The sequence below is a fragment of the Gallus gallus genome, chromosome 2 (assembly GCF_016699485.2).
Source record: "Gallus gallus isolate bGalGal1 chromosome 2, bGalGal1.mat.broiler.GRCg7b, whole genome shotgun sequence".
In the NCBI taxonomy this organism is placed as follows: Eukaryota; Metazoa; Chordata; class Aves; order Galliformes; family Phasianidae; genus Gallus; species Gallus gallus.
In genome coordinates, this window is record NC_052533.1 from 102,103,611 (window position 1) to 102,123,076 (window position 19,466).

A 19,466-nucleotide genomic window follows, 5' to 3' on the forward strand; every position below is an offset into this window, starting at 1 on the left:
ATCTCATGTAATTCAGAAAGGGGAGCAATAATCCCTGCACCAGTACATATTAGGGGCCAACTGGCTGGAAATCTGTGGTTCAAGAAAGGCCTGGGGGTCCTGATGGATGGCAAAGTGCCCAGGAGCCAGCAGAGTGTCTTTTTGGCCATTCAGTGCTGCTGGCATCCCTGGGCTGCATTAGGTGAAGTGCTGACAGCATGCTGAGGGAGGGAAGTGATCCTTCCTTACAAGCCACACCTGGAATGTGATGTAAAACCTCTGTTTTACTGGCTCACCAGCTAAGTCAAGCAAAGGTCCGCAAAGATCTTGCAGAGGTTTGACTAGACAGTCTCCAGAGGTTACTTCTAACCTCAGCCATTGCACGATTCTGCGAAACAGTCAGGCACAAAGGCATTTCCTTTGGTTTTGCTTCTTCAGCTGCTGATTTTTCTTCACTGCAGATGGCTCATTCTTTGGGCACAAATGACTAATAGGTTTGTAGCGAACATGGCTGTCCTTTCCAAAAGCATCCCTTCTGGAGGGGATGAAAACCATTTTCTTTTCTCATTCATTTCAGAGACCTGTTTTTTAGTGGCTTTTTTTTTTTTTCAAGGGTGAGTAATGGGGAAAATGTCATATTCCTCTATACCTTTAGAGCTCATTTTTAATTTGTGCTACATACTGATTGCCAATGCTTGCTCTTGTCCCTTCTACCACTCGGATTTCTCCAAAGCTCCAGAATTTGATTTTTATTATTTTTTTTAATGTTATGTCGCTTCACTGTCTTTGTATAGTGTGTATAGCTGATCACGTTCAGTCTGCTGGGTCTTTGCAATGCTGTAAGAGTTAGTGGACCTGAGAACCTGCCTTTTGTGGTGGAAGGCTGGGAAGAGCGTATGCCTGTGCGTTACATCTAATCTGCTTTCCTTCAGAAAGCAAAATACGCTACAGGAGAACGCTTCAAAAATGGTAACGTATTTCCTGAAGTTAGTGACAGCTCTCCAAGAGAGCCTAACTTCTTCCTCTAGGTAAAGCATAGAGGCGAATGCTTATCCTGTCCACTATACAAAGAGTTGTTCTGAAATTCTTATATGCAGTTGAAGTTTGCTGTCTTTGCTGTGTTGTTTTGTTGATAGAAATAAAATTCCAGATATCCTGTATGTTTTGATACGCACATTTCTGGCTTTTTAACCTGTTGTTAAAGGATTCCTCATTTTAATTCTCCTAAGATAATCTCTGAGTATTTGTATTGGTGCAAAAAAGAAGCATTTCTCTTAGAATTTGAGAGATGAGGAAAAAAAGATGGAACATTTCAGGAACAGGCTGACAGCTGGAGGTACGAGGTGAAGTCACTCATCTTTCTCCCTCATCTGTATGGACTGATGTGGTATTGCTGTCAGGCTTTATTGAGTTTTTAATGTATGTTTTCAGATTATAGTGGTGACTGCAAATCTGTATAGTGATGTAGCAATGTTGCTAGGCTTTTTTCTTTTTCTTGTTTTTACCAGGTATCAAGCATGATGGGACTATGTGTGACACATGTCGACAGCAGCCAATCATTGGCATCCGATGGAAATGTGCTGAATGCACGAATTACGACTTGTGCACAGTTTGTTATCATGGGGACAAGCATCACTTAAGGCATCGTTTTTACAGAATTACCACACCAGGAAGTGAAAGGTAAAATATAACTTTCTTTCCCCCCCCCCCAGGAAAGTAAATAGGGAGCAGTTAATAGTGGTGAACTTCTGTAACTGCAGGTTAGGTTATTGAAACTTGGTTTAGGTAAAACACTGTCTTAAGAATTGGATTCTGTTACTGGTTCTGCCTCTTTGTGAGGCACTTCAGATGAGACCAATCTTTGGAGATTGGAAAACATGGAAGTTTAGGAAGAATGGACCAGAGAAAGAAGCTTGGATATGATTACTCAGTTTCTTTAACCTCACTGTATACTTCCTAGTTCTTGTGTTATTATTTACCAGGTTTAAAACAGACTGTTGTCTTTGCACAGTGTATAATCACAACATGGCTTGTCAATGAGTTCCTGAATGTGAACATCACTTTAGGTTCAAAAGACAGATTGAAGAAAAGTTTCTCTCTTGTGAGCTATGAGGCACAGATGGATCTGGAGACAAATAAAATGAATTCAACTCTTTAAACTGTTCAGTACAAAAAGCAGAGAAAAGAGATTGTGAAGGGTTATTCTACCCAACATCTTGTTTATAATGTTATTTTCTTAAGCATCTGTTAACTAAGTCTCCTTGAGAGCTGTAGAATCACAGAATTATAGGGGTTACAAGGGACCTCCAGAGATCACAGAGTCCAGTCTCCCCACAAAGCAGGCCCCCTACAGCAGGCTGCACAGGTAGGCGTCCAGGCAGGTCTTGAATATCTCTGGAGATGAAGACTCCACAACCTCCCTTGGCCCTGTTCCAGCGCTCCATCACCCTTACTGCGAAGACGTTTCTTTGCATATTGGTGTGGGACTTCCTGTGCTCAAATTTATGGCCGTTTACAGTAGGGATATCTGTAGGGATAGAAATGGCATTTGTTTTATTCTCACACAACTGTTCTTATGTTCTTTGATTTTAAATGAGTCATTTAAATCCAGAGCCCCCTTCTGTAATAATTTATCTACTGGTTAAGTGAGAACAGTGATACTTGCCTGATACTAAATACTTCAAGAGCTGCATTAAAGTACTATGTAACAACAAAGTGTTTTAGCTCTCCAAAGTATTCTGTCCTTAAATCCATTTTTTTTGCCTTTCTTCTTGATGAAATAAGGTTTACAAATATGCTGTGATTCACTGCTATGCTTCTATCAGCAACTTTACAGTTGAGGGGTGTGGTTGGAGCACACAGACTGAATTCTCATTAAGTGTCTTGCAGGGACTTCATTTATTTTCTCAGACGTTTGCCTTCAAGTTCAGCTATGGCAAAAATGTCGGGGCCAACTGCTTAATCAAAAAGTAGCTACTGTTTTTTGGAGATTCGTGCTGGTATGTCTAGTTAGCAAGTAGCATGAGCTTAGTACCTGAGTTACAATGTTCTAATGTAGAACAAGTCTTATAAGTTGGATTTGAGAGTAGAAAGTTCTGGCTTAATATGATTAATTAGGGCTAAGTAGCAAAATACAAATCTGCTTTACTTCTGTCTAAAAAAAAAAAAAACCCAAACTCATTGCTTTTGGGAATGCTTGCCAGACCTGTTTTCTTTTTAATTTCCTTTTTTTTTTTTTAGCTGAAGTTTCCTCTGTAGTTTTTGAGTGGTCCATTCTGGTGTGTAAAGGATAGTTTTGGCGATAGAGGCTCGAGCAGTGGGCCCAGGTGAACCTCAGGAGGTTCAACAAATGCAAGTGCATACCAAAGTAACATATGCTGTCTTTTGTCTCAATTTCATAGATGTTGAGATTTTTAAAAGGCTGCTGTAAATAACATATCTTTGTATTATCTTTCATCATTTAATATTACTTAGAGAAAAATTCCTGAGACTTTCATGTGTTCTTTGCACTGATTATAACAGTTTAACTTTTTCCTCGTCTGCCATCTGCTGGATCTTAAAAGTTGAGCAGGAGAGTGTTACACTGAAGGAGTCAGGAAACATTCAAATTTCAGCTAAAAAATACTTTTGTCTGGTAGCATTCTTGTGGCATGAAATAAGAAGTCAGATTGCATGCAGACTTGTAGCTTTTCAGATGACTTAAAACGCAGGAGAATATTTTTCTTTTCTGTTGCTAGAGCCATCACCTCTTCTGTTTGGTCTTATGTACTTCATGTCTGTCTAAATGTGAGGCAGAGAGGAGTTTTCCTTTAGGAAAGTAACGTGTTATTACAAAAACAAGACTGATAAAAGAGATGCTGATATATTGAATGATGTTTGCCATGATAAGCAACCTGTAGTGTGTAGAAAATGTCTGAAGCGTAGAAAGGGGAAAAAATGTAGTTCCTTTACTTGGTGTAATTCTGAATAATTGCAGAAATGTAATACCTAGTGTGCATCAGAGACAGACAGGACTGTGTTGTTCACAAGTCTATATGTTTCTTTACTGATTTTAATAATATTTAAATAATATGAGTACAGTTCTATATGCAGCTAATCACGGTTTGTTGTTGGTTGTAGGAAGCTTGGGGAAGAAATTAGTAGAATTAAAAGCTAGTTCTAAGCATATGATTAAACATACTTAGTGAGGTGATGGCTTTTTGTCTTGTGGGCTGCTGTTCAAGTTGGAAATTTGTTGATGATTCACATACCGAGATCTGCATTTATTTAGTTATTTTATTCAAGATGATCTCCTTTCCCACTCCCAAAGAGTCATCTTGAACTTTCTTTATTATCTTGACATTTTTGGGTGGTTGTGTTTTTTTTTGTTTTGTTTTTAATAACTTCAGGGTATTGCTGGAGTCTCGCCGTAAATCAAAGAAAATTACAGCAAGAGGAATCTTTGCAGGTGCCAGAGTGGTGCGAGGTGTTGACTGGCAATGGGAAGATCAAGATGGTGGCAATGGGCGCAGGGGAAAGGTAAAAACAAAACAAAAACTGTCTTAAATAAAAAGTTACTTTTCTGTGTAATAATGTAATGAGCTTGGTGGCCTTTCTAACTGAAGAGTACAAATAACACCATAGTTTGCTAGTCATTTCTGAATCTTACTCTGTAATACTCAAGCACTTAGAAAGGAGGGGATGTAAAGCATGACCAGTTCATTGAAATTTACATTTTTACAGTTCCAGTGTGAAATTTTTAAAACTAGTACGTATTTGTCTTTGCTGTTCTGCTTATGACAGGCTTTGAGATCTTGAGTGTATTTATTTCAGCATTACTAAAGCCGGTATAAAAACAGACCTCTCAGGCATAGCCTTTGCTGGTCATTACTGCACTCTGTAGTCTGATTGCTTCTGGGTCATCACGTTTGTCTTGGTTTTAAGTGCTTACACTGTAGATTTTTGTTTTATATCAGATTATTATAGAGACTGTCTCAATTTAAAGTGAGAACTTTGCAAGTTTTGGTTATGCATGTTACATTACTGGCTTGCTTAGGACAGAATGAGATTTTTTTTATACCATTTATAATAAATAAAATCGATTGGAGAATTGGATTGCATTGAATGATGTGGAAAACTTGCAAATGTTGTGATTTGCAACAACCTAAACTTACCTGGAATTAAGGAAAGTTTGCTTTAAGTATGAACTTAGGGCATGTAAGATAGGCAGTGTCTTTTATCACCATACATGGGCTATTGTTAACAACAACCTTATTTGTTGTTGTTATCAACACAACCTTGTATTTGTTAACAACCTGGACATTTATGGAAGCATTAGGGCTTTTTAGGATTTCATTTTGTATTTTATCGAGAGGTAATAATAAATTTAAATCTCTTTGAGCAAGAGGTATTCACATGTAGTTTATTTTCATCTTGATTCTTTACCCTTCGCTCTGAATTGTGTGGGATATTTTATGGGCAAAATAAGGTACTTGTTTAGCACATAAAACCAAACACAGGAATGAGTGAGATATGCGTAAGATGGAATTGTGTATGAAGTGTTTTCAAGATGGGTATAAACTAGGAGAACAGAAGAGAACAGAGACAGTTTGTAGATAAAGATACATATTAAGGCAAATTCTGCAAGTTGGTTCTTTGAGTAATAGAAGTGTTTTAAGAATTTGCTGCATGGCCTCGTGATTTCAGGAACGTCAAGGAAAGTCCTTTTCACTTCCCTTCTTTTGTCCCGTTGTTGAACACATTGGCTCTGTAAATAAAACCTTGTTTCTTCGCAGAGTTCTGCCACTTGGCTAATGTAGGTTAAACAGAATTTGTCATTCTCTTCTCCTTAGTGAAACACTTTCTAGTAAGAGTGTGTCAGGGCATTATAAGTTTTTGCAATACAGTTTTCATTCTGCACTTAAGTAGTTACGTTATCTGCTATATATGTGTGTGTGTGTATGGATAGGTGTATATATATATATATATATATACATAGAAAGGAAAAAAAGGCCTACAAAGTACATATACAGGCTGTTATTTTATTAAGGCACCTAGAGAATGCTTCTGTTGGCATTTATGAAGAGTTACAAGAAATGGTTGATTAAATTCAATAAAACTTCTGTTTTATTAATTTGTCCAAAGGGACCAATCAGATTTGAAGTTCAAACTTTTCCTGAATCTTTGTTATATAAATGGTTTCTTATTTTTCAATAGGTAACTGAAATCCAAGATTGGAGTGCGTCAAGTCCACATAGTGCAGCATACGTTCTTTGGGACAATGGTGCTAAAAACCTTTACAGAGTTGGCTTTGAGGGCATGGTAAGCATAAAAGGAGATAAAGGGTAAAATGCTCAGTGGGGGAAGGGTAGCAGGAATAACTTGAGCTTTATTCTGCTGCTTTTCTAATATCCTTTGTCAGTTTGCATGCTGCTAGTCGGGTCATTGTGAACACAGCTGTGTGGATCATACATATGTATTAGGAAAAAAGTCTGATCTGGGAATTCATAAAATGTGAGTAATTTTAAAGTTAGGAGCTACTTTTTGCCTGAGTATAGTAAATATTTGTTTCATATGATAATTGTTGTGCTAATAATGTGCTTAAATTAAAATTCAGAAATGAAAAAAGCTTACTCATAAACTTTTTAAAGACCTTAGTTTTTAACTCCTGAACTGATAAGTTCACTTCACTTCAAATTTTAGTCTGATTACTGCAAGATTTGCAGGTTTTAAGCTATAAGAAATGCTCAGAATCCTCTTAGGAGCAATTTTTATTTATTTTTTTGCACTGGGAAGATGTAGAATTACATTACAACCTGTATTTGCTTTACCCATAGGTTTTTCACTTCCTATCTTCTACAGCTACTACTGCAGCTTTAGAGAGAAAATAGGTCAGACTCTGTCCTAAGTGCCTTCTGTTGCTGGGTTTTCATATCCTAATGTGGGTCAGGGAAAGGTTACTTTGATTATCAACTTCTTATAACACCTCAATTAACATTTTCTTTGCATGATTTTTGTTTGATAATGCAGAGGAAATCCACGTTAACTTAACATTGAGGTGTCATCTTGTCAGATACGTATCAGTAATAAAATCTTAATGACTTGTCTGCTTCTTTTTGGAGAGTAACAATCTGCTTGCCTTATAGTCTTATTTGAAATAAAATATCTTTAGAATAAAAACAGAAATTAATACAATCTTAGCAGTAAATGCATATTTTAATGTCAGTTTTAGAAAGAGTAAATGTCTTTAGTGCAGGTCAGCTTTTCTGATGCATGGTTTGGAAAGCTGATGTACTATTTCATCAATCATCTGACACAGTGAGATGCTAAGGATAAAATACAAGTCACTGTCGAGTAACAAAAAATATCTTTTAAATTGTTCATGAAGCACCATATGTATGTATAACATATAAAGAGTAATATACTACATATTGATACATATAAGTCTGTATCAAAGATAATTTGAGGCTTTGTATGTAGTGCCTACCTGATAACAGTCCAACTCTATGTTAATTTTGTCTTCGTTGAGTACTTTGAATGGTAACAGTTTCCCCATCAGACAGAGTGGGTTTTTGGGTATCTGTGACAGTTGGATAAAAATGCGTTTTATAACTGATGAGTTGTGTGCCAATTTGTACATTTAATTGTAGTTATTTGCTAATATTGATGCTCTGTTATATAAAGCTGGCTGATAGACTGTCAGAAAACTCATATATAGTTGGGGCAAACTTGTCTGGGGACTTAAGGATTGATTAAGAATGTCCTGAGAGTGTGGAAACAATATGCAGGGTGTGTGCCCATGTAAATACAGCTGGGAGAGAGCAGTACTTGCAAATGAATAACACTTGACTCAGACACAAATGAAGCTGATTAAAGAAATGCGGCTTATTATCATAAGTCAGGGTTGCTTATTGATAGCTGACAGGCTGTGTCTGGTTCTCAAAATGAATCTATCTGGCCTGCCAGCTTTTCTGTGGGAGAGACAGGGATTGGCTTCTAGGGCAGCAGGTGCTGCCTGAGAATTTCCATTTATTTACAGTCAAATCTTTACAGTTTTTACAGTTTATAATCGAGTTTGCTGTGGCCATGTTTGCGTATGAAGTGGTTGAGGGGTGCATCCTATATTTCTTTATGAAGTCTAGGAGTTTCTGCTGCCATGCTGATGCAGGCTGCAAATCCCCAAAATGAAATCTGGTTTTATGGTGCTGCAGGGTTGAATAATGTGTTTGTTATATCCATAGTAGGAATGAAGTACTGTGGACTAATGCAGCTATTGGCAGTGCTTGCACTTCATACCTACATGTATTCAGATTCTAGGCCCAGACCAAGCTGTTATCCGTGTTTTCCTACTTAAAATAAGTTTTCCTTACAGCCCACTGCAATAAAAAAGATTACACTGCATGGAATTAGAGAACCAAATGGGAACATTGTGATTTAGCTTTTTGAGCTTGTTTATAGTTTTCATTTCTTCCTATCAAGCACCTAAGGATGTAAAACTGCAACATCCATTGGTTCAGTAGAATGATTTTGCTAGAAAAACTTCAGAAAATGGTTCCACCAGCAAGCATGCCCTGAATCTATTTAATTATTTAGGAATTATTTCTGTGCTACTAAATTGCTTTGCTCTGACCACTTGCCTTTTCCGCTGTGATTAACCTCCTCTTGTTTTTCATGATGAAGGATCTCCTTTCATCTATGTCGCTTCTGAAAGAAGTAACTGTAGTTCTCATCCATCATTGTCAAAGTCATCTGTAAGCCATCTGTGTTTGTGTACTTTTTTCCCACAGAAGTCTATATAGTTGAGTACATAAGGGAAACTAAGAGGATTTATTGTCCTGATCTTTTGAACTTTGTTTCTCATCCTGGTTGATAGCTACTTTCTGGTCATCAACTTTTTTGGGGGTTACCTTTAAAAGATAATCCTTGAAATTACTCTAGAGGATTTTAAGAGTGGTTTATTAACACACAGTTAAAAAATAAATGAAACCAAGGTAGATCTCTTGCCATGCTATGCTTTGCAGGTGAGCGTTACAAACTATATAGAAATACACTTTCTTGTGCAGTTATGACACAGAATGTAAGTCAGATCTTCAGCTGCCTAGTGCCTTAATCTTTTCCCTGTACCTGAAAAATGAGGAATTTGGAAGGATTAACAAGTTTCTGGTTCATGAGCAGCTGTGGAATTGCTCCAAGACAATTTTGTCCTAATCCATGAATTTTTCTGGAACATGGCTGGGAAGCACAAGAGTTACTGATTTCTATTGTTAATACAATTGACTGCTTCTTCTGTATTGGCAAACTTTGACTTTGATATCATTCAGAAAGCAGGGGTAGTTGCTTTTGAATAGAGGGAGGAGTGCAATATTGATGTACCTTGTGCATTTTTTTGTATTTGTGAGCAGACTTTGTTTTGCATCTCTTTGTGTGGCCTTACTTCTCTTCATTCTCCCGTACTCTCAACAAAGTCCAGTTTTTCTTCTCTCTGTAACTGAGTCACTTAGAAACTCATTTTCCTTAAGCAGAGATGTAGTCATCCAATTTTGTTATTTGCTATATAAACCTACAAGCAAGGCAGTCGTGAATTTAAAGCGATCCTCTTTAGAAACAGAGAGTTTGACGTGGTAAGTTTTTTATATGTACCTATAATCAATAGACAGATTGTAAGCCATTTGTGCAGGTTTTGTCTGCAGTCTAACTTCCTCTGTAAGAGGCTGCTGTTAGCATCTCATACGTTTTTATAATTTCAGTTACTTTCTCTGCTGTCCTCTAACTTTTGCTTTTATTGCTTTCACTTCTCTCAGCTCATAGGATTTGTCCAGTCCCTTGTTGCAATCTGGTGACGGTGCAGCATACACTGTCCTTCATCTTCCCTGTGAGGGCACGCTTCTTTGTTCTCAGATTAAAGGCTTAAACAGATATTTGAAGTGTGTGTTCACCGCTACCTTTCTCAGACACCTGCACTGGGGTACAGTATAGGTTGGAATAACTGTCAGATCAGTAATAATTTCTCTAGTATTTACTGCTAGTGTAGGCACTATTTCAGTGCACCTGGTACAAACATTCTTCTTTTTCTTAGCATCATGCCTGGTCTCCTTGTTACTTCTGTAGACTTGTGTCCCTCATTTGAGTGGCTGGACACCCATGTTGATCAGAATAAATGAATTATTCCAGTAAGCAGCTGCTCCTTCAGCATTGTTTTACTCTTCAAGGTCAGGAATGATGGCCCTCTTACACCATCTGCCAGCACTGCTGACATTGCTGTAATGTGCGTTTTTTTTCATTCCCTGAAGATTTTATGATGATGTTGCTGTTGTTTTTTCAGTGGTATAATTGGATAGTAAGTCAAAGTAAGCCGTTACATTCTCTGTATTTCCTATTTGGTTCATCAGGTCATGATCTTTATATAATTCAATCATATACTCCTAGAACTCAAAGGGTTTTTCAGCAAAGTGAAGGAGGTAGATGTTATGAATGAAAATTACTCTAGGCAAAAACTATCCATACTCGTTGCTTGTATGCATCAACTGTTACTTGAAGTCTTCCTGTGTTGTGGTAAGATTTATTGCATTTTCATTTTAGCCATTTTCTTCTTGACTGGGGTTTCCATCTCCTCTCTAAGTATACACAAATTCCAGAAATCCTGTAGCTTTCTCCGTTGCAATAAAAAGAATCATCTTCTGGGTTCATTGAGTGATTTCTACATCCCATTAATGTATAAACATGAGTGTTTTGTTTGTCCCTGTGTATTTGTCTCTGTCAGGTATTTACTTTTGACTCTGTTTCTGCTCACCACATTGCTTTGAGTCTAAAAGTTGCTCTTCAACTCTTCCTTGGTTTTTTGGTATATTTAGCATTTTGCACTTGTATATGTCATCTCCAAATGATCCACCTGTAAGGCTCGTGCCCTTAGGACTTCTGAATATCTGGGTGGAGTCCAGTGAAGGACAGTACAGCAGAGCTTTTCAGGTGAGGAGAGGAGCTAGCAGTTGAAATGTACTGTCAGTGTGCTGCGGCCAGGCTTGGGTGTGCTTAAGCCCCATCCTCACAAGAGGCCTCTTTTCCTCTCACAGTTCTGAGAGGAGGATGCCTTAATACCGCTCCTGCTTTTCAAGCTAAACTACTTTGGCAGAAGCCAGCATGTTTTTTGATTTTGGTAAAAATAGGAGCTAGTTTGCTTGAGGTAGAGTCATAGTTACTCCATCAGTTTTTCTGATAATGAGTTAGAATAAGTACATTTTCCTGTCTTAAAACTCTTGGAGTTCTTTTCAGGGTTGGTCGTGTTGTTGTAGAAGGAACTCTTTGCTGTAAGTACAGCGTGTATCAGTTAGTTTTACTGTCCTAATCTCTGTCAGTACCTCAACTTTGAGTACATTTTGTTTGATTCCTTCTTTTTTTTGGCAGAGGCTTATGTGGAAAAATAATCACGTTGCTTTGCTTTTGTATGGTAGTTAGATCAGTCATCTAACATTGACTCCACAGTGTTGCTGGAATGAAGGCAAGTGTGAAGCTGAGGCTGAACAGTAAGCTGCAGCTTACTGTTACACCTACACCCAAGTATGTATGTTATTATACTCCAGAAATAACATGCCACAGGCTGGCCAGTAAGAGAGAACAGATCGGTAGGTTTCTGTGTTATTCTGTGAAACTCAAGGTATTTCGGGCTGCTTCCTGAGAATTACTGTTTCAGGATTGTAAGTAGTCTTTTTTTTTTTTCCTGCAGTTAGCCTTTAGCCATCACTTCTCTGGATGTTAATTCTGGCTGTAATGCACCCAAACTTTACCTGTCTGCAAGAACTGTTGGGGACCTTTCTGCTCGGTGCTCCGAAGGGAATGAAAGCAGCACTTCCCCATCTGCTCCCCTTGGCTCACGTGCAGCCACCTGCTTGCTGCCTGACATGGGAGTCTGTATTCAGGGGATGAGACTGAGTGCTGCCGGCTTATTTAGGGCTCCGTGGGCGTTCATTAGCTTGCCATGGGGGCCGCCGGGACGTTCAGCAGCCCTTTGTTCTCGGCCCAGCGGAAGGCCGGCCTGCCCGCTGGGTGGCAGCACGCCACTGCAGCCGGCTGTGCCGCTCTGAGCTCCTCTCTTTTTATTGCTGCTGCCCGTGAGGTGTAGCTATATGTCATCATTTCGATCTGGCTGTTTCTATTGGTTTTCCAGAACGTGACAGTGCATTCTTCATAGGTCCGGGTATACTCCGGGTTCTCTGTTGTTTCTAGCTGCTTAGCAGTTTCACACGCTGAGGGAAGTTTTGTGGCCAGCAGTGCCTTGGTGACTTGGACAGCTTGAGAGTTCGTGTTAATCCTTTTGCCAGTCGGTAAACTCAGAGCGTGGAGGAAAAATAATTATTTATAGAAACGTTTGTTTCGTTTTGGTTGGTTACATCACAGCCGCCACCTGTCCTCTTTATTTCCTCCCCCTTTCCCTTAGAATATTCTGACATGTTTACAGACGGTGCCCGATCTCCTTCCCAACTCATCGTGCACACAGAATGCCCTTTGTTTAGTGAGGATTGTTCTGCAAGGAGCAATGCCAGATGGTAGCCCTTTGGCTTAGAGGGTTACACAGAGAAAGAATTAGAGGAAGGGAGAATTATAGGGACTCTGCTGGCTTTTTGAACAGGGGCTGGTTATCGCTCTTGAAACTTTTGTTCTTCAGATAATACAAAGTGATCTTTCTGGAGGCTTAGGCTTTTGAATGTTTCTCTTTAAATGATCATGTGTAGCTCAGCATAATTAAACAAAAACAAAGAAACCTAATATCCTTGTATTCCATGTGTTCTTTGTGGGAAATTGTTAGGTTTTTAGAAAATAAAACTTGGCATGCAAATTCTAAGTTGTTAAAATATTTGTCAGAGAAAAAAAAGTTGTGAAGAGGGGTCAGGACTGGCAAGTTTGAAGTGATATCATACAGAAAAGGCTGTGGCCTCAAGCCCTGTCTGCACATGCTTCTTTCTGCGCTTGCAATCATATGCCTTTTTTAAGGATAACTTCACAAGCCTCCTTGGCATTGCTTTATGTTATTTTAACACCTTTTTGAGTTAAAAATACCTTATATTTCACAGCCTTTTGTACTGGTAAAAGTTACTAAATTCTTGAGTGTCAGCACTGATGACTTGGAAAGTATTTAAGCTTATTTGCGTTAGTGACTTCCATAACTTTCAGCTTTGCTTAATTGAATGTATTTAAATTCTAGTTCTAGTGACTTATGTTATCCAGAAAACTCAGTGAGAACTAAAGATGTCTTAATCTCTTTCTTTAGTCTGACCTGAAATGCGTCCAAGATGCAAAAGGAGGCTCTTTCTACAGAGACCACTGTCCTGTGTTAGGTGAGTTGAAAACAAAGTAAATTTGCCTTGATCTGCATTAATTATATGTAGTCTTGTCGTCTTTTTTCAAATTTAATCTAAAATTACAACCCTTTATAGTGAATGTAAATGGTAGCATTTCTGTGTTAATAATAAATTTCTCTCTTTCCTCAATGGATTTGATATCAGTGTGCCAAGGGAATGGCGAGGGTACTGTTAAGTGCTGAAATCACATTGGGCAGTACTTCTAGAGATCCAAGTATCTATGCATTCTTACAAAGACTTAGAATCATAGGATTGTTAAGGTTGAAAAAGACCTCTAAGATCATCCAGTCCAACTGTCCACGTACTGCCAATACTGCCCACTCATCCATGTCCCCTAGTACCACATCTAAATGTTTCTTGAACACCTCCAGGGATGGTCACTTCACCACCTCCCTGAGCAGCCTGTTCTCATGCCCAACCACTTCTAAATAATCAGGTATGTTTAGAAAAGTATACGTAGCAGAGTTGATGTATACATAAGCAGGGTCATTTGAATGTATAACTCAATGTATTATTTTATACTAATAAGTAGTATTTGCTGTGAAATTTTGGTTGAAGTTTTCCCTACCTACTCTTGCACTGACTTATTTTTAGTACCCTAGCTGGGCTGTAGGAATGAGCAGAGTGTACTGTAAAAATAATTGCCAAATATTGTGTTTTCTGAAACATGAGCAAATTGGAATAAGCTTGTGGATTACTGAGTGAGAATTTCTCAATTATGTCAATATGTATTTCCTTGGTGAAACACATGGTCATAAAATGGGATGCTACAGAAAATTCTGCTTTTCTTCAGTTAGTTATACTTCAGTGCATTAAAAAAAAAAAAACCCACACAAAAACCAAAAAACATTGGTTGATAATGACTTTTCTAAAGTGATGACAATTCTCTATTTGCTAGTCTTAGGGATTTGCAGCAGGAATTAAACTAAAGCATTGCCTTCAAGCTCTGTTCTTTTAGATAGTGTTGGTGAAAAGGTGAAAACAGCGAAGGTCTGTCTTGGTTAGGAAAGAAAATGTCATCACTTGGCTATTTGCAGTCAGGTAGAGAAATTATTTGGAAGTAAAAAGATGAAACACTCTGAACTCTGTGTTTTTTTTCTGTGTACTTATAATTAATTTTGAGAGGTGGTGGAATCACCAATCCTGGTGGTGTTCAAGAGACGTTTGGATGTTGTGTTGAGGGACATGGTTTAGTGAGAACCATTGGTGATGGGCGAACGGTTGGACTGGGTGATCCTGTGGGTCTTTCCCAACCTTAGTGATTCTATGATTCTGGTCAGACATGAACAGGGACATAAAAATAGGCCCTTTATTACACAGGTAAACATAGGTTCTTATGCACACCCTGTATTCGCTGGTGGTTCTAGCTTTAAGAGTATGCTTTCTACTGATTTTTATTTGGTGCCTCATTGGTGACCTTTGTGATGAGGCAAAATGCAGTCCCAGAAAATCTGCAGGTGACAAGAAGTTAACAGAAGGGTGTGACTGAAAGTCAGGCTTTACTCAGAAGAACCTTGAGTGAGCAAAGAATTCAGTAAATGGGGGTGTTGTGGAATTTGATTGGAATTTTGCACACTTGCTGGTATAACCCCATATGCCAGAACAAACTGGGAATTGAGGAGCCTTGATGAGGAAGACCTAGGTGCTGAAGTGAATACTAAATTAATGGCAGCATGCCATCATTTATTTGCAAATAAAGCAAATTGGATAGTGGGCTATGTTAGGGAATGGAATACAATTTTTATCTCCCTCTTACCAGGAGTGGTGAGGCAACAACAAAGACAGTGATGTGCTTTTAGCACTGTTTCGGCAGAAAACAGGACAGATTCTTGCAGGGCTTACACAGAGAGCTCAGACCAGGTAGCCTCCAAAGGTCCCATTCTCCAATTAACACTTCTAGAACTCTCTGCCGTTTTTACTGTTTTGCTGTTTTTTTTTCTCTTCTTGCTTAGGCTTCACTGTGTAATCAGGGCTGTCTCTGCAATGTTTGTAATGCCTTCTATTGAATAGTTTTTATTTACGGAGTTCCATATCAAAGTCTATTGAACATGAGCATCCATTCACAAGCGTGCCTCCTTCCACAGCAGTTTCGTCTTCAACAGTATCAAGTCTTTTCTTGGCCATTCTGTCCTCTGCAGACTTACTGGCATTGCTAATTGCAGAACCATATCTGGTGTGGATTTCAGTCTCTGGAATTGATCTCCCTCTAAAGAATGTTTTTTTGTCTTTAAAATGTCAGACTATTTGCTTCTACTTACTGTTACAGCATGAGGACCCTTTCTCTCATTGCCTCTTGCTAGGCAGAAGTATTGTTAAAGGACTTCTGCTGACCCTCTCCTGTGCAACCAGCATTGTCACTGAACTCAATGTACGTGAGTTCTGTGGTTGTCACTCTGCTGTTCTGTGGATGGCAGCAGATAGCATCCTCTGTTTCTATCAGTGAACAGTTGTATGAGATTCTTCTCTCATCAGTTACCACAGCTTGAGGTGTGTGAATGTATGCTCTTTTCCATCGGCTATTGACTTTTTGTGATGATGTCTTTTGAAGGTTTTTTGCCCAAAAACTTGTGAGTTTTCTTTTTTGTAGTTGCATTCCCACTTAGAACACTAAAGACGCTTTCATCATTGATCATTCTGGAGATAGTCTTTTGCCAGTTCTTTTTCCACATTCATGGACTGACCAAATTCAAAACCATTTTCTATGGGCATTTTGCCTGTCTTTCAACCTATGGATGGATAGGTGGCACTTTGTTTATGATTACCTCAAAACTATCAGAGCTAGATGTTTCCAGATGTCTAGCACCACATGACAGCTATTATATCTTGGTAAGAAGCCATAGTGGAAGAAGTGCTTAATATTTACCATCTTTTTTACTTGCCTTGAAACCTCAACAAGAAATAGATTATTTAATACCCAGAGACTCGGGGTTTCTCAACTTGTTCATATTTGTCTTAGTTCTTGACCACTACAGTTTCGTAGATATGGAGCCTCACGATTGTCAGCTCTGTCAGAAATGAATTTTAGATTGCTTGGAAAATTACTGCGATCATGTAAACAACTTCTTTTCTTTTTCCATTTTAGGTGAGCAAAATGGTAACAGAAATCCTGGTGGTCTGCAAATTGGTGACCTTGTAAACATTGACCTTGATTTGGAAATTGTACAGTCTTTGCAGCACGGTCATGGAGGATGGACTGATGGCATGTTTGAAACCTTAACAACAACTGGAACAGTTTGTGGCATTGATGAGGACCATGACATTGTAGTACAATATCCAAGTGGCAATAGGTTTGTTTTATAGCCTTTGTTATTGATTATCACAAATTTTCTTTGCCATTGGCATGTGTGATCACTTACTGCCAGAAAAGTTCTTTTCTGCTTTTGTGTATATTAAGATGTCTCTGAGAATTTTTATATTTCTTTTGCAGTATGTAATGAGAACTTAATAATACATATATAAAAGTGCTCTGAACGTAAAAGATTTAAAACTGTAGTAGGACAGGGAGGTTTGTTGCCTTGCACACTTAGAAGAAGGTTGAGTCCAAAATAATGGAGCTGTGGAATATCTTATCTCCAAAATGTCGTGTTTTACTCAGTAGTTGTTTTTTTCCATTATTATGAAGTATCCTATGGCTTCGGGGAGAGTGGTAATAGCAGAGGAATGTAGAGTTTCAGGAAAAATTAAGAGAACTGCTGTTGAATGTCTGCATTGAGAATCTCATCTAGTAATATAGATACATTGACTTGATCTGTATCTAGTTTTTTTTTCAATGGGGTGTTAGTTTGTGTAATTGTGAAGCAGGAATAGGAAGTATTGGGGAAATTGTTGCCAAAACCACTCAATTGAAGCCAAATTTTATGTTCTGTGAGCCACTTCCATTCTAACAGGATTCAAACACAGTTATACTGATAGATATGAGCTGATATGTCTAAATGGTTTTGTCATCTTGCTTACGGGTACTGGTTTTCTCTTTAAAAAGCAACTGATGATTAGATTACTATTTCAGTTCTGTCTGGAGACTGACCTATTTAATTTGTCCCAAAAGACCTAAGAATCATCGCTTTTCAGTTCCCTCTGGATATTGCTTGTTAATATTGCAAAGTAATGCAAAACAAATCTTTTTTTCCCAACTAATATGAGCTGTAGGGATGCAAGTGGCTATAGAGGCAATCAGAGGAGCTAATCTTTATTGTTGTTTTTTTTTTCCCTCGACTTTCATCAGTCACCTGATGCTTCTTGACCAGATCAAACAGTTGAATGCTAGTCAACCCCAGACTGAATTACATGTAAAGCACAGAATACCATATTAAATATTGGAATATAATCAAGCAAAAAAAAAAAAGCTATATTTCTGTAAACCAATAAAATTGATAGTAAAAAATAAGATAACTCAGTTAAAAAATTCAGGTGCATCTCGACTGTGCGTGTGATTGGAGAATAATCTTATATAACTCCATGTTGCATATTCTGACTTTGGAGAGGAGGGGCAACATCCAGAGTTCTCCCCTTGTTGTTTCTTGACAGTAGAATTGTTTGTGAGACAACTTTAATCTTTCCTATTCCAATTTGACTCCTTCATGCACTGGAAAAATAAAAAAAAAAAAAATACTTTCAAGAGTATGATCTTCTTGTGAGCTGTTAGCTCGTAAGACATTTCTTCATTTCAGTAATTTACATCTCTGAAGATGGCAGTATTCAACTAATGAGCCACATTCACTTGTGGGCAAGAAGCAGTTAACAATATATGTTGCAGCATCAATTTGCAGAAAGATTGAGGCATACAAGCAGAACCATATCCAGTTTATTTATTCTTATTTTTTAATATTCATTTCACTTCCCAAGTTTAAAATCTACTTTGAATGATTCTTTGTCTAGATGGACATTTAATCCAGCTGTTCTCACCAAAGCCAATGTTGTCCGAAGTGGAGATGCTGCTCAAGGTGCAGAAGGAGGTACTTCTCAGTTTCAAGTGGGTGACCTTGTTCAAGTGTGCTATGACTTGGAGCGAATCAAGCTTCTTCAGAGGGGTCATGGAGAGTGGGCTGAAGCAATGCTTCCTGTAAGTAGCTGTGTGTTTGGACTCAGGATGATTAAACTTGTAAAATATTTCTGGTTATGATTGCTAATAATACCTGCAGGCCGTGAAACTGTGACTTTCTTCTAAGTCAGAGAAAGTATGTTTTGCCATACAGTGTTTAATACTTGCTTAGCCTGGTGAAACTTAGCTAGAAGGATTAGCAACTATGCTATTACACAACTGATTTGATAAAATTTGTTTTCTGTAATGTTCAGATATCTAAATACTTTGTTCTTAGTATATTTACTTTAGATGTTTCCTTCATTGCAGACTTTAGGTAAAGTTGGTCGTGTCCAGCAGATCTATTCGGACAGTGACTTAAAGGTAGAGGTTTGTGGGACATCTTGGACATACAATCCAGCAGCTGTCTCAAAGGTGGCATCAGCAGGATCTGCTATAAGTAATGCGTCTGGTGGTAAGTTTAAAGAATAACCAGTAATGTATGTGTGACAAGTACTTGTGTTAATCACAGAATTGTTAAGTGCTGGTACAGAGTTTGTGTGTAAGGCTAATAAAATTCAGACTTGAGGTTTGGCTACTCCAATATTATGCTTCATGAAGAGATGGAAGGAGAAGCTTACAGTAGGCGTGGAGTTGTTTATGGTTGTTATCTTGATAGATGCAAAAACTCCAAATGTGTGTTTCTCTTTGGCTACACTGCAAGTATATCTTTAGAGAGCAGCTCTGAGTGCTTTAAAGCTGGACTGGTTAGAAGGAATGTTAGATTGGAACAGGCTGTAAGGCATGAAGAGAGTAGCACTGGGAGAAGGAAGCAGCACATTTGTTGTTTAAAGTGGGTTGGAGATAGCAAGCGTGAATGAGGAATCTGTTACTCATGACAACATTCTTAAAAGGTTTTTTTTGTCTTAAAACTTAATCAGATATGCTTTGGCTAATCGTAGTGGGAATTTTTCTTTTTAGGCTACGTAATCACATTTCAGTTCTGTTGAACCTGCTTGTGTTCATGGAATCATAGAATGGCCTGGGTTGAAAAGGACCACAGTGATCGTCTAATTTCAACCCCCCTGCTAAGTGCAGGGTCACCAGCCACCAGAGCAGGATGCCGGGGCATCCACAGC

At 38.3% G+C, this 19,466-nt stretch overlaps 1 protein-coding gene across 3 annotated transcripts in view; it reads left to right on the forward strand.

The window, feature by feature from the left end:
* MIB1 (mindbomb E3 ubiquitin protein ligase 1) overlaps nucleotides 1–19,466 on the forward strand; it is a 73,155-nt gene that overhangs the window by 7,593 nt on the left and 46,096 nt on the right. For all 3 annotated transcript variants that reach the window (XM_419157.8, XM_004939769.5, XM_004939770.5), the window contains exons 2-8: nucleotides 1,488–1,659; nucleotides 4,368–4,497; nucleotides 6,175–6,279; nucleotides 13,220–13,286; nucleotides 16,393–16,597; nucleotides 18,186–18,369; nucleotides 18,658–18,802. In XM_419157.8, coding sequence (XP_419157.4) covers nucleotides 1,488–1,659; nucleotides 4,368–4,497; nucleotides 6,175–6,279; nucleotides 13,220–13,286; nucleotides 16,393–16,597; nucleotides 18,186–18,369; nucleotides 18,658–18,802 — 1,008 coding nt within the window. The remainder of the gene's footprint in view (nucleotides 1–1,487; nucleotides 1,660–4,367; nucleotides 4,498–6,174; nucleotides 6,280–13,219; nucleotides 13,287–16,392; nucleotides 16,598–18,185; nucleotides 18,370–18,657; nucleotides 18,803–19,466) is intronic.